Source organism: Medicago sativa, chromosome 8 (assembly GCF_051527215.1).
Source record: "Medicago sativa cultivar Bolivia chromosome 8, Bolivia_mono, whole genome shotgun sequence".
NCBI lineage: Eukaryota > Viridiplantae > Streptophyta > Magnoliopsida > Fabales > Fabaceae > Medicago > Medicago sativa.
The window spans coordinates 54333533-54346079 of NC_140756.1; the positions used below are offsets into that span (position 1 = coordinate 54333533).

A 12547-nucleotide genomic window follows, 5' to 3' on the forward strand; every position below is an offset into this window, starting at 1 on the left:
ACAAAGGTTATAGTTTTAACTTGTTAATAGCATCTTGGTTAAACCTACTCCATGGAGACCTCTATTATGAGTGTAAGGCCTTCTCAACTGCCATAACATGATTGTTTGCAATGAGTAGATATATAATCTCTACTCCAACCATTCTGGCCCGATCGCTGCACCTTATTATAGATAGTCTTGCACAGTCAGGTATCACTACGTCGGGTATTATGATTTCCTCTAGTCAGAGAAGATATCACTAACTATTGGTAGGAGTTCAAAACACCTGTGATCCCCAGAAGGTCTGTAGTCGACCCAACTGAACCTATCCTCAGTCTTATATACGTTATCGTATTATAAGAAACAACATGTATTACTCTTTACAAAAATTATTAGTTTATGTAAATCTTCAACACAACTATTTTCATCAACAATCAACTTAACAATTTAATTGTCAAAAAGTCATAAATGTACCTTAAGAGAAATTTCTTCAAATATTCAAAAATAATAATAACTATGAGTTAGTTATAAGATAAATAAATTAAGAAAACCATATTATATACACTTACAGTACCATGTTTAACTGATTACTTATCATATATATAGTATTTAGAATGTTTTCTAGAATTTCTTCTTTCTACTTACTGTCCAATTTAATAAATAATATAAATAATAAAATTTGCTCATGAATAATATATATTTAAAACAGATTAATACTACAATTAAATACACAAGTTTTATAATCTCATGTGATAATATACATATATATCTTGGGCGTTCTCCAAAGTATATTCCCTTACCTTTGAGCTTTTTAAAACTTGAGTAATCACCTTCTTCCACACCAATTTACTCATCAAAATCTATGAAGCCCGGGTACAAGATACGATACGGATATGATACGGCACCGATGCGCCGATACGGAAAAATTTCAAAAATCAAGATACGATACGGCCGGGATACGTTAATAAAAAATTATATAATTAAATGTACAGTATCTTACAATTTTTTTTAATATGCAAATATATTAACAAACACAAGAAATCAGTCATAGGCTCGTAGCATATCGATATAAATATAAGTAATATTGACGATTAAGAGAGTGATGATTAGTCAATTACATATACAATATTATCCCAAAAAGAACACTATCAATGCTATACTATATCCAAAAGGAACATTGTTAGTGCTATATTAATATAATGTTTTTTTCTTACTTTTTAAAAGAAAAAAAACATAAATCAAAATAATATAAAAAATAAAATTTATATTATCTGATACTCTTCCGATACGTATCGGGAAGTATCGGATAATTATTTTTAAAAAAATTAAAATTTAATGATCCGATACTCTTCTGATATGTATCAGAAAGTATCGGGCAGGTATCGGTGCAAGACACGCAAGGGATATGATACGTCACCCATTTTGAAGTATCTGAGCTTCATAGATCAAAATAATTATCTCTTAACTAACTATCATTGTAGTAAACACTAAAATTATTAAATGTTAAAGTAAAGTTAATTTATAGAGTCAAAATAACTCTGAAATGTAACACTATTTCTCTAAAGAAAACTTTCCAGTGTCACTACTTTTGGAACGTATCTATCATTGGAAAAATTTCAAAAGAAAACTATCCGGTGTCACTATTTTTAAGATCTTCTATTAGCTACTACCATGTTAACCAAAATTCTAAACAATTTAAATTTATTTCTAGCTTAGAGTTATTAATCTTGTTTTACAAACTTATGAGCACCTTCTAGTTAAAAGAAATAATATATAAGTCAAGTGAGTAGCTCCAATTTATTACTAGAAAAATAGGCATCTTAAACTTAACTAATTAGGGAATCAAGTGATAATATGCTACTGTGTTGTTGTAGCTATAAGTAAATATCTTATTTTATTTCATTTCAATTATAGCCATGCAGAAAATAGCTACTCTTATGTATATATTAACATGCACTGTATGTTTTCATCTAAATAGAAATTAGTATGTCAAACATGATCACTAATCTTTTGAAGTTCCAAAACATCATTTTATAGATAGCCCTTTTTTTACATTGGTTTTTCATGCTAAAAAAAAATAAAACTGGTTTATGTAGAGATTACTCATAGAAGGTATAGATTGGTATTCAACAGTGTATATTTGCCTATGAAATCATTTTTCAGTCGGTGAAAGTTATTGTTTTAAATCTAATAAAAACAAAGCAAACTAAAATAAGCTATTGAATGTGATAGTGAATAGGACTTGTAGTCTTCTAAGTAGTCAAAGATTTGACAAGGAATAAACTAGTAAAAACAAAGAATAGAAAGAGAAGGAAAGAGTATAAACCTTGAGTTTTCACTTCTCTGATAATGATAGATAATGATAGTTGTGTGTGAGTGAATTAAGAAGTGTACTAGCCTATTTATAGAAGAAGTGAAAAGCTTTGAATGGGCAACATGAAAGCCACGTTTAGAGTTTCTGAAGGGAGTAAGGCAGTAAGCCACGTTGATGTGTTTAATGTAGTTCTTATCTAATTACAATTTTTTTTTATTGATATGGTGAACTGTGGATTTATGTAACTTTGAATCATCTCAACAGGCTATGTCAGCTTATGGATATGAAATTGTTCAAACACTGATTACTGATATAGAGCCAGATGTCCATGTGTTTATTCTACATGGACCTGGTGCTGTTCGCGATGTTGCTAGCCAAATTCGTGATGGACTTCTCCAGGGTTCTCTATCTCATCAGTAGCTTCTATTCCTCCTACTTCGTATCTGATTTATATGGGAGTGTGGTTGTTTTATTAGTGCTCTTGGTTGTAACGCTTCAGTATGATATATGATTTTGTATCAGAGTGAAGTGCTAAATTGATCCTCCAAATATTATGTCATCGGTATATCAGCCTTGTAAAAAATATAATTTGTCATTAAGTTAATCCTTCAATGATTTAAAACAATTGTCACATTTTCTCTCGAGGAAAATGGTGATGCCAAATTTAAAATTTGGTAAATGTTTTGTGTCTTTGTTGGATTTATTGATGATAAATTCTTTGGAGGATGATTTAAAGGAATTACTCTTGTTTTATACTTCCAGTTTGCAACTCTAAATATAGATAAGAGTTTTCTACGTTATAATTGATGCATAACTAGGCTTTCAATTATCCTTGTATATACACGTTTTCTACATTGTGAAAGTTGAATTCAAATGACTTTTTATATACCGTTTGTTGCATAACTAGACTCTTTCTTTTTTTAATAACTTTTTACATCGTGAAAGTTAAGGACTATGGTTTTCTACCCACAATTTTGTTCAAAAGAAAAATGCTTGTTTCTGTCTCCAATAAATAAATGTAAAATAAAAATATCGAGATGCGGTTAAGTTGCAATTTTGTCCCTCGGAGTCGGGGTTCTTTTTAATTGAAAAAAAGAAACCTAAGAAAAGAAGTAGCATCAAACTGCTAGTAAATAAATCTAAGAAAAGAAAATAAGTCTTAAACACGTAGAAGTGATTAATATCTAATACTAGTAATGTTGTTGGATATTGAAGAAGTTATATCCAATTTGTATCATTGTTTGAAAGTCTCTACCAAAACCCTCGTTGAATGAGAGCACCTGCCTAGCCGGAATTGTCAAATCGAGCCTTTAACAATGTTGAAGGAAAAAATGCATTCTGAGCAGCAATTGAGAGTTGAGACAGAGGGATAGTTGAATTATTAGGGATTGTAGCTGCAATGTTAGAATGCAACTTGAGAAAGAGAAGAAAGAAACTAAGCAGAGAATTTGCAAGGATAAATTGAATAGTGTGAATTGTCTTCATATTGTTCAACTAGCCGTTACTCATAGCTTTGTGGTGTTACTTTTAACTTATGTAGTCATTTAATCATTTTTGGTCTGGGTTATGTAATTGCATTAAATTAAATTGAACTATATGTCAAATGATGACATCTTTATTTTGATGAATTAAATTGAACTATATGTCAAATGATGACATCTTCCCTTTAATGATGATAACAACATCTGATTTACCTAAGAATTGCATTATATATTTTTATTTTGGTAACGCCACAATATATCTTTGTTCGCCCGTACATAGTTTGGTTACAAATACAATGAAATTCCCAATCATTGCCACAATCTAAGAAATTTGTTAACCAACTATTGTCGGCAATATCCTTCTAGAAGGGAATAGAAGGGGTTAAAGATTTATAGAAAATAGCATAATTAAAATTAATCTAGAAGGTATTCTGTCACACAATGGTGACAGCAGTTTCTTTGAGTGACAAGCTATGTTTCACCTGTGTCGCAATGACAGTCGTGGTTAAGGAGTTCACTTCGTGATGAAATGTCACTTTTAGAGTGTAAGAGCTATCATGAATGCATCATAACACCAAACTTTAGCATGAGTGAATGTACAAACAGGAGCAGAACACTAAGCAGTAACGATTGAACTATCAAGTTAGTTTAAAGATTATTAATTGGTAAACAACAATTTTGATCCCTTTATGTGTTAGTTTAAAGATTATGGTAAATGATAATCTGTGCCCTCAAGGCACAAGTTAAGAAACAAAGATAGAAATATTTTGTTGGAAATTGTGCATTCAATATTCTAGAAATTTAAAATCTTATCTTTTCAAGACAAAATTTATGATTTAATTCCACTTTTAGAATCTTAACTTGTGCCCTGAGGGCACAAGTTAACACTACCCAAAGATTATTAATTGGTAAACAACAATTTTGGTCCCTATATGTGTGAAACGTCTATAGTCCCAGAATGTATTGAACTTAAAAACACCACCTAGTGTGTCTTGTGTCTATAAATTTATGGACTAAATTGACCAATGAAAAACGTATTCGAGGATTAAACTAACTAAAGACATATTTGAGGACCAAATTGACTAACAAAAGACACATTTGCATTTAGGAACTATAATCATAGCTCGTAGCACATTGAAGAATTAAAATGATTGTTCACCGTATCAATAATTGGGAGTAAAGCAACCCCACCCACCCAAATTGTAAATTCTAGCAAATACTCCCCTCAAATTTGAGAAAAGACAAAAACCCCTTAAAAATGTTAAATGTTGGTCAATTTGTCCTCTCTGTTAGTCAACATGACGTGGTCGTTGACCTTCTACGTTGCATTGTCACGTGGTCTGACATGTAATGCCACATTATTGAGGGATTATAAATCAATAAATCTTTGAAATAAAAAAATGCTAATACAAATAGAAGGTCAACAAAAAAAAAGGAAAAGAAGCAAAGATGCTTGAGATATTAAACTAATCTTATGCCTTCACTTAACCCAAATAACTTATATTTTAAGCTTCTAAATCTCTCGGCAAGTTCATGTTAACAAAAATAGGCAAAAAAAAAAAAAAACATATCAATCCGACATCAAAATTTGAACGAAAGACACGACACAAGTTGGTGGGCCGGCCGACCCCGCCCTGTTTTTTCAGGGCACCTAACGAGACAATCCAACAAGAGGGGACAAGTTCAGCAAAAAGGCGGGCTAAACAGGTCAGCCCGACTGATCGGACCCGTTTTGCCACACCTGCCTCTAGATGCTACTAAGCTATGAACATCAAAAATCTCATCATAGCAGGTGTTATTAGCAATTTCAGCCTGCTCAAACTAAAACGGATGATAGTAATACGTTAAAAACTATATATTGTGCTACACTTGACAAACTAATGAACTCCCAACACATGATTTGCAGATGACTTCTAGAACGGTAAAATTCATGATTTAATTCTAATAACCACGTGGAACTACAAAACTATCAACACAACAAACATCTTCAGAAGTTCATCGTAGCTGCATGTTAATAAATCTTAAAAAGGTCTACATTGGGGTTACAAAAATCAATAAGGGCAAACCATAATGCAAGCATTGTCATTAATAGTATAAATTGCAATTAGAAATGGTCACCAACATATATTTTCAAAAATACAGAAAAAGATTAAAGATACACCTTCAGCACCACGGTATACATAGCTCAATAACCTTTTACGAAACAAGCTTTGGGCCGTCTCTCTAGTTCTTACCTTACAAGCTTTGGGCTTTCGGATCCTAGTTTTTGCTTCCTTTTTCTTTTGTTTTTCTTTTGACTGTGTTTTAGCCTACACAAAACAAAAAGTAACTGTCCAAAATCAAAGATGAAATTTAAATATGAAAGTTTAAAATAAAACATGAAAATATGATGCAATTTTGTGCATAAAAATAAATTTTAAAGTATAAACATGTACATAAAAAAAAAATACAAAATGAACAAACAACAACAGCCAAACATTATCTTATCACTAAGTGGGATCGGATAAATAGATAAAACGACACCATAATGTTATATCATATATCATATTTTATCCAACTCATTAATCTCTAGATTTTTCTTGATAGTTTCTAATATAGTTTTTCGAGATCTTCTTCTGCCTCTAGTGATTTGACTACTCTCCTTCCTAGAGAATATACATGTCTTTTCTCTATACGCTCAGACCACCTAAGCCGAATTCTCACCATATTTGCTAGATAGGCACTACCCCAACTCTCTCTAATGTTGTCACTTCTAATTAATACTATCTAGTCTAGTATTACCGCATATCCAACGCAACATTTTCATCTCCTCAATGCTTATTTTAATCTCGTGTTGATTCTCTATTGAAAATGAACGTTATTATTTATAATTTCAAACCAACTTGCAATTGATTGAGTAATCTTTTTCAAGAAGCCAAATCAAAATATTCATAAGAGAAAAAAAGTTGCACTTGAGCACATGCAGTACAGAAGATGAGCTACTAATAATTGTGACAGCAAGATTAATGAGTTATGTGGCTGGAGCTTGTTAACTTCTCAACTCAATACTAAATCAACAAAAACCAGCACCTTAGCACAGTATGAGATCCCCTTCCAAGATATTACAACAACCCCTAACTATCATTTCTTGGTCCTTTAGTACCAAATGTCCACACCCTACTTCAAGCAAGTAATTATGCACTAGTCTATTAAACCATCTAAGTCGTTCTTCAGTTGCAGAATCAAAGCAAATCTACCCACCTAGCATCTCATTATTAACTTAGCCGTATTGTTGAAGAAAGACTTAGTTTTTCTAATAAATTGTGTGAGAAGTAGATAATTTGAAATTGTAACGAAATGCATGCATAAACTGTTAAAGCATACACAAACAAAGAAACTACTGCAATGCAAAATAGATTGTTAAGTCCACTGTTTCCTCATGTAAAGTAAAAACAGAACTAATATGATACAAGTATTCTACTACAACATTCTTTCCTCTGAATAGATTAAAAAGAAGATCACACTACAAAACAATAATATAAAACTAAAAGATAACAATAGAATATATGAATTACCAGTGTGGTGATACCAGACTCTCGTTGTAAATATGTAGATGACGTTCAAATCGACCAGAAATTGTAGTACAATAATCTAAGCCACCGTCATTATTTAAGTTATACACGCTGAGTTTAGAATGCTGGGGTCTCATAAAGAGAACTCCGTATTCTGAAATGAACAAGGCATCAGATAAACAATAAGGACCAGGTGATGTTAACTTATCCTGTGGGATGATCATCAGTTTAGTCCATGACTCAACAACTCCATACTCTTTCATCATCCACACAACCCAATGAGTTTTGTTAGAATGATCAAAAGATACGTAAATACAGTTACTTGAAACGTACAACACAGTATTCTTGCCACGATAATCTTGAGGCAGCGACATCTCCCCATACGTTTCCTTCTGAAGATCAAAGAAAACTATCATTTTATTAACTATCCAATTTAAATTGCCGCTCACAAATTTCCCTACCCCTAACCGATCAGGATCACACCGCGGATCACATGGAAACTACTGCAATGCAAAATAGATTGTTAAGTCCACTGTTTCCTCATGTAAAGTAAAAACAGAACTAATATTATACAATACACGTATTCTACTACAACACAACATAGACATTCTTTCCTCTGATAGATTAAAAAGAAGATCACACTACAAAACATTAATATAAAACTAAAAGATAACAATAGAATATATGAATTACCAGTGTGGTGATACCAGACTCTCGTTGTAAATATGTAGATGACGTTCAAATCGACCAGAAATTGTAGTACAATAATCTAAGCCACCGTCATTATTTAAGTTATACACGCTGAGTTTAGAATGCTGGGGTCTCATAAAGAAAACTCCGTATTCTGAAATGAACAAGGCATCAGATAAACAATAAGGACCAGGTGATGTTAACTTATCCTGTGGGATGATCATCAGTTTAGTCCATGACTCAACAACTCCATACTCTTTCATCATCCACACAACCCAATGAGTTTTGTTAGAATGATCAAAAGAGACGTAAATACGGTTACTTGAAACGTACAACACAGTATTCTTGTCACGATAATCTTGAGGCAGCGACATCTCCCCATACGTTTCCTTCTGAAGATCAAAGAAAACTATGACATTTTTACTAAAGGCGGCATCTTTATTAACTATCCAATTTAAATTGCCGCTCACAAATTTCCCTACCCCTAACGGACCAGGATCACACCGCGGATCACATGGGAACTTTTGAATAGTTGTCCAATCTTTTTCCCCAAAGGTATAAATTAAGGTCTTAGTTTGATCGAAATTATAGCAATTTCGCACAACTGCTAGGACCTTGTACCTGTCGTTAACTTGATCATAGCCAAAGCCACGATGTAGGAACCTCTTATTATCAAAACTATCAAAAGCAATAATGGTTGGAGATGGTTTGGATATCAATTTGATAGAAGGATTCCACAAAGTAAATTGAGAGTAATCATTAAAACAAAGCAACCCATTGCATGAACCTATGATTGTCATTGATGTGGTGTGTATCATTTCAAAGTTAGCGGGTTCAACACGGTGGGATGATGGGTTATCCAACAGTGGTTTTAAAGGATAAGATAAGAGATTGCACTTTGAAATACCCATAAAGACAGAGACCAATTGTGGGTTGGCGGTTGAGATCAGAACGTGTTTCTTTGCGAATTGAGGATCTGAGATTAAGGTTTTCCAGAATTTGCAAACGCATCTGAATTGAAGGAGGGATCTCACCGGAAGTCGAAGAAGTATCTCAACGATCATTTCTTCCGGAAGTATCGGCGACGGCATGTCGGCGGTGATTTCCGACACCGATTGAGTAAAAACGGTGACGTTTTGAGAGTGTCGTCGTAGACGTCTCCTTGTTTGATCGACTCGTCCAAATTTATACTAAAATGCTTAGACTATTAATTTTTTCACTCCATGTATTACTCGTGTGCTCTGTAAAAATCCTAAAATACCCTTCAGATTATGTAATTCTAAATTTTTTTGGATCATATAATCCGAATATTTTTTTTTTTTGGTGACCTGTGTTTGAATCTCGGAATTATATAATCTGAGATTATATAATCCGAATATTCTTTTTTTTTTTTTGTGGTGGCCGGGGTTTGAACCTCTGAATTATATAATCCGAATATTCTTTTTTTTTTTGTGGTGGCCGGGGTTTGAACCTCGGAAAAATCCTAAAATACCCTTTAGATTATGTAATTCTAACAATTTTTGGATTATATAATTATAATCCGAATATTCTTTTTTTTTTTTTGTGGTAGCTGGGGTTTGAACCTCGGAATTATATAATCCGAATATTTTTTTTTTTTGTGGTGGTCGGGGTTTGAACCTCGGACCTTGCATATTTTTATGCATTGTCCCAACCAACTGAGCTAAGTTCACGAGGACTCCAAATATTCTTTTTACTAGAATTTTAAACACACTTTGGTATCTTTATTTATTAATTTTATTAGGTCTGCAGCAACTTAACTTAATATTTTCCCTCCAATTTGTTGTATTAGTATGCAGTAATTTAGCCTAACAAATTTCATTTAAAAAATGCATCGCACCAATTTCATTCCTATCCTCTTGCCTTTTTTTTTGTCAATATTTTGTACACTTATTTAATACTAAAAAAATGCATCGCACCAATTTCATGCCTTTTTTTTTACAATATTTTGTATTCTTAATACTAAAAAAATTCATCGCACCAATTTCATGCCTTTTTTTGACAATATTTTGTACTCTTATTTAATACTAAAAAAATTCATCCCCACCAATTTCATTCCCTTTTTTTTACAATATTTTGTACACTTATTTAATACTAAAAAAATGCATCGCACCAATTTCATTCCTATCCTGTTGCCTTTTTTTTACAATATTTTGTACACTTATTTAATATGTTTACAAACAGAATACCCTAATTTTCATGCAAACTCGAATACCATAATTTTCATGCAAACCCGGCTATATATAGCAAACCCTAAACCATGTTTCTCTCAAAAAGAAAAAAAAACCGTGGTAAATTTTCATTTGTTAAATAATTTTTTGTTTAATGAATTAATGGCTACTTCAATTTCAGCATTATTTGTTTCAATAAATGTAGTTTTTTATTTGTTTTTGAATTTACAAATTTGTTAAGAAAAACTTAAAGGAGAATTTGCTATTTTTTTAAAACTGGTTTTTATTTCTTCGAATTTTTATCATATCCACTAAAAAATTCATACTACCAAACACTATTATATTATTATAGTAGTGTTACAATTTTATTACAATTTTTTTTGGTTACAATTTTTTTAAGCCGGTAGAATTTTAAACCGAAATTTTTAACATAGCCTATTATATTATTATAGTTCTATCGTACAATATTATTTTTCCTAAATTCACTCTCTACAAAAGAATTTAATTATCAGTCAATTCAAAGTAAAATACCGCAAAAACACACTAAATAATTCAAAAAAAGTAGGGTGTCACACTTACATTGATGGTATGTTTTTATTTTGAATGTGATTTGGTTTCATATGATAAATCAAATCATTCCGTAACTTGAATAACATCGATTAAGATTAATTGAGCTAGATGATCGGAAGGACCTCAAAAAGAGCTGATAAAGTATTTTATCATGGAAGTACTGATAAAATTAAATAATCCAAGTTGATAATAGAATTAATAAACAAAGACATTGTTTATCACCTAAGTCATATATATTATATAACAGTACCAACAATTGAGTGATTTCGAAATGCATTTGGTTATAGCATAAATAACCATATAATGCATATAGACTGCTTTCTAAGCATTTTATAGAAACGATGAAATAGAACATTATATTGCATATATACAATAAAAACAATCAGAATTAAAAGAAAATCAAAATGAATATAACCTGTACAAGAAAAATAAACCAAGGAAAAACTCAAACAATGAAAACCTAAGAATCAACAACAACATTAACACTAAACCACATTTAAGAACGACAAATATTAAATTATCAGAAATAGTAATAATATTTCACATGAATAAAGTTTGCACCAAAGAGGAGTCAGGTAATGTACATTGTTTTCACCAAAAGGTTATCAAAAAATAGGGAAACTAAATATTATACACATGATAATTGTCAGCAGTGAACCAAAAAAAGGCAGAGTTGCCCAACTGTAGATTAAAGATAAAGTACATAATTGAAGTGAAGATAGTAAAGGATAACATAATCAAAAAGTCCTGCAAATCTGAAGTGAGTTAGCTAATCACCACCTAATGAAAGATTCTAGTTTGGAATAACTTCAACATACAGCCTGCAAGGATGATTGTCGAAATGAAAAGGCAGCATATCACATTCTGCTAGACGACGATCTCTACGGAAATGGAACCATCCACCTCCCAAATATTTCTTAGTTTCTAATCTCTCAACAGTGATGATTTTACAGGTGTATGTGTTAGAGTGTTCAGGGTCAATGAGAGTAATTCGCTTACGCGTTCCTTTCAAAATAGTCTTTGAAATCTCGTTAGGGAAATACTAAAACAGAGGAAAATGAATCATATTTGGTTAATGCAGTAGTAAACCAAATTAAATGCTAAAACATGTATATAAAGATAAGTATGTATAATGCACAAATATGAAAGTATTGATGTGTTAATAAAACCAATGTAGTGTACCAGCAGTTGCAGTTTTTTCATGTTACACATTGCAGCAGTAACGTTTTCCACAAAATGACCCTCACCCTCATCCAGTTCTTCAACCTCTTGCTCTTGTTCCAATTCTTGAACTCCTTCCACTTCGTCAACCTCCTGCACTTGTTGCAATTCTGCCACTTCTTCCACTTCGTCAACCTCATGCAATTGTTCAAATTCTTGAACTTCTTCAACTATGTTACCATCCACGTCATTTTCAGTTGTAACATTTGCCTCATCATCAGAGCTTATGTACATGAACTCTTTTTGAACCTTTTCAGGGATAATTGGAATGTTATCATCAGTCATAAATGTTATGAGGAACATATTGCCACCACCTTCATGCTCAATCTTTGCCTTAGTTGGAACCTTGATGTGCATAGTTTTAGCAACCAGCTCACCATTGATCATATAAATCCCTTCCTTATTATTGCGCAATTGAACTACAATTCCTTTACCACCATGTCCGTGACATATAAATCCAAAGTTGGGACTACTGAAATCAAGTTCATTTTGATTTCTTTTGAAAAAATCAAAAGAAATCATTATCTTTTCCTACAATAGTATTACTAATGA

At 32.0% G+C, this 12547-nt stretch overlaps 1 protein-coding gene across 2 annotated transcripts; it reads right to left on the reverse strand.

The window, feature by feature from the left end:
* Nucleotides 1-5760: 5760 nt before the first annotated feature.
* LOC146899573 (F-box/kelch-repeat protein At3g23880-like) lies at nt 5761-9210 on the reverse strand. Of its 2 annotated transcripts, none has more exons than XM_085734655.1 (2): nt 8019-9184; nt 5761-6083 (listed from the first exon to the last, which is right to left on the reverse strand). In XM_085734655.1, exons 1-2 carry the CDS (start codon nt 9104-9106, stop codon nt 6005-6007), a joined length of 1167 nt encoding a protein of 388 aa, XP_085590781.1. In that variant the 5' UTR covers nt 9107-9184; the 3' UTR covers nt 5761-6004. The 2 variants fall into 2 exon arrangements, with proteins under 2 accessions (XP_085590781.1, XP_085590780.1); XM_085734654.1 differs by lacking the exon at nt 5761-6083 and adding an exon at nt 7608-7828 and having other exon boundaries at nt 8019-9210.
* Between the last annotated feature and the right edge of the window lie 3337 nt (nt 9211-12547).

Coding starts and splice junctions, on each gene's coding strand:
- LOC146899573 (XM_085734655.1), bottom strand. CDS start 9,106: ATGCCGTCGCCGATACTTCCGGAAGAAATGATCGTTGAGATACTTCTT. Junction 6,084..8,018: donor AGTCTGGTATCACCACACTG/GTAATTCATATA, acceptor TGTTTTGTGTAG/GCTAAAACACAGTCAAAAGA.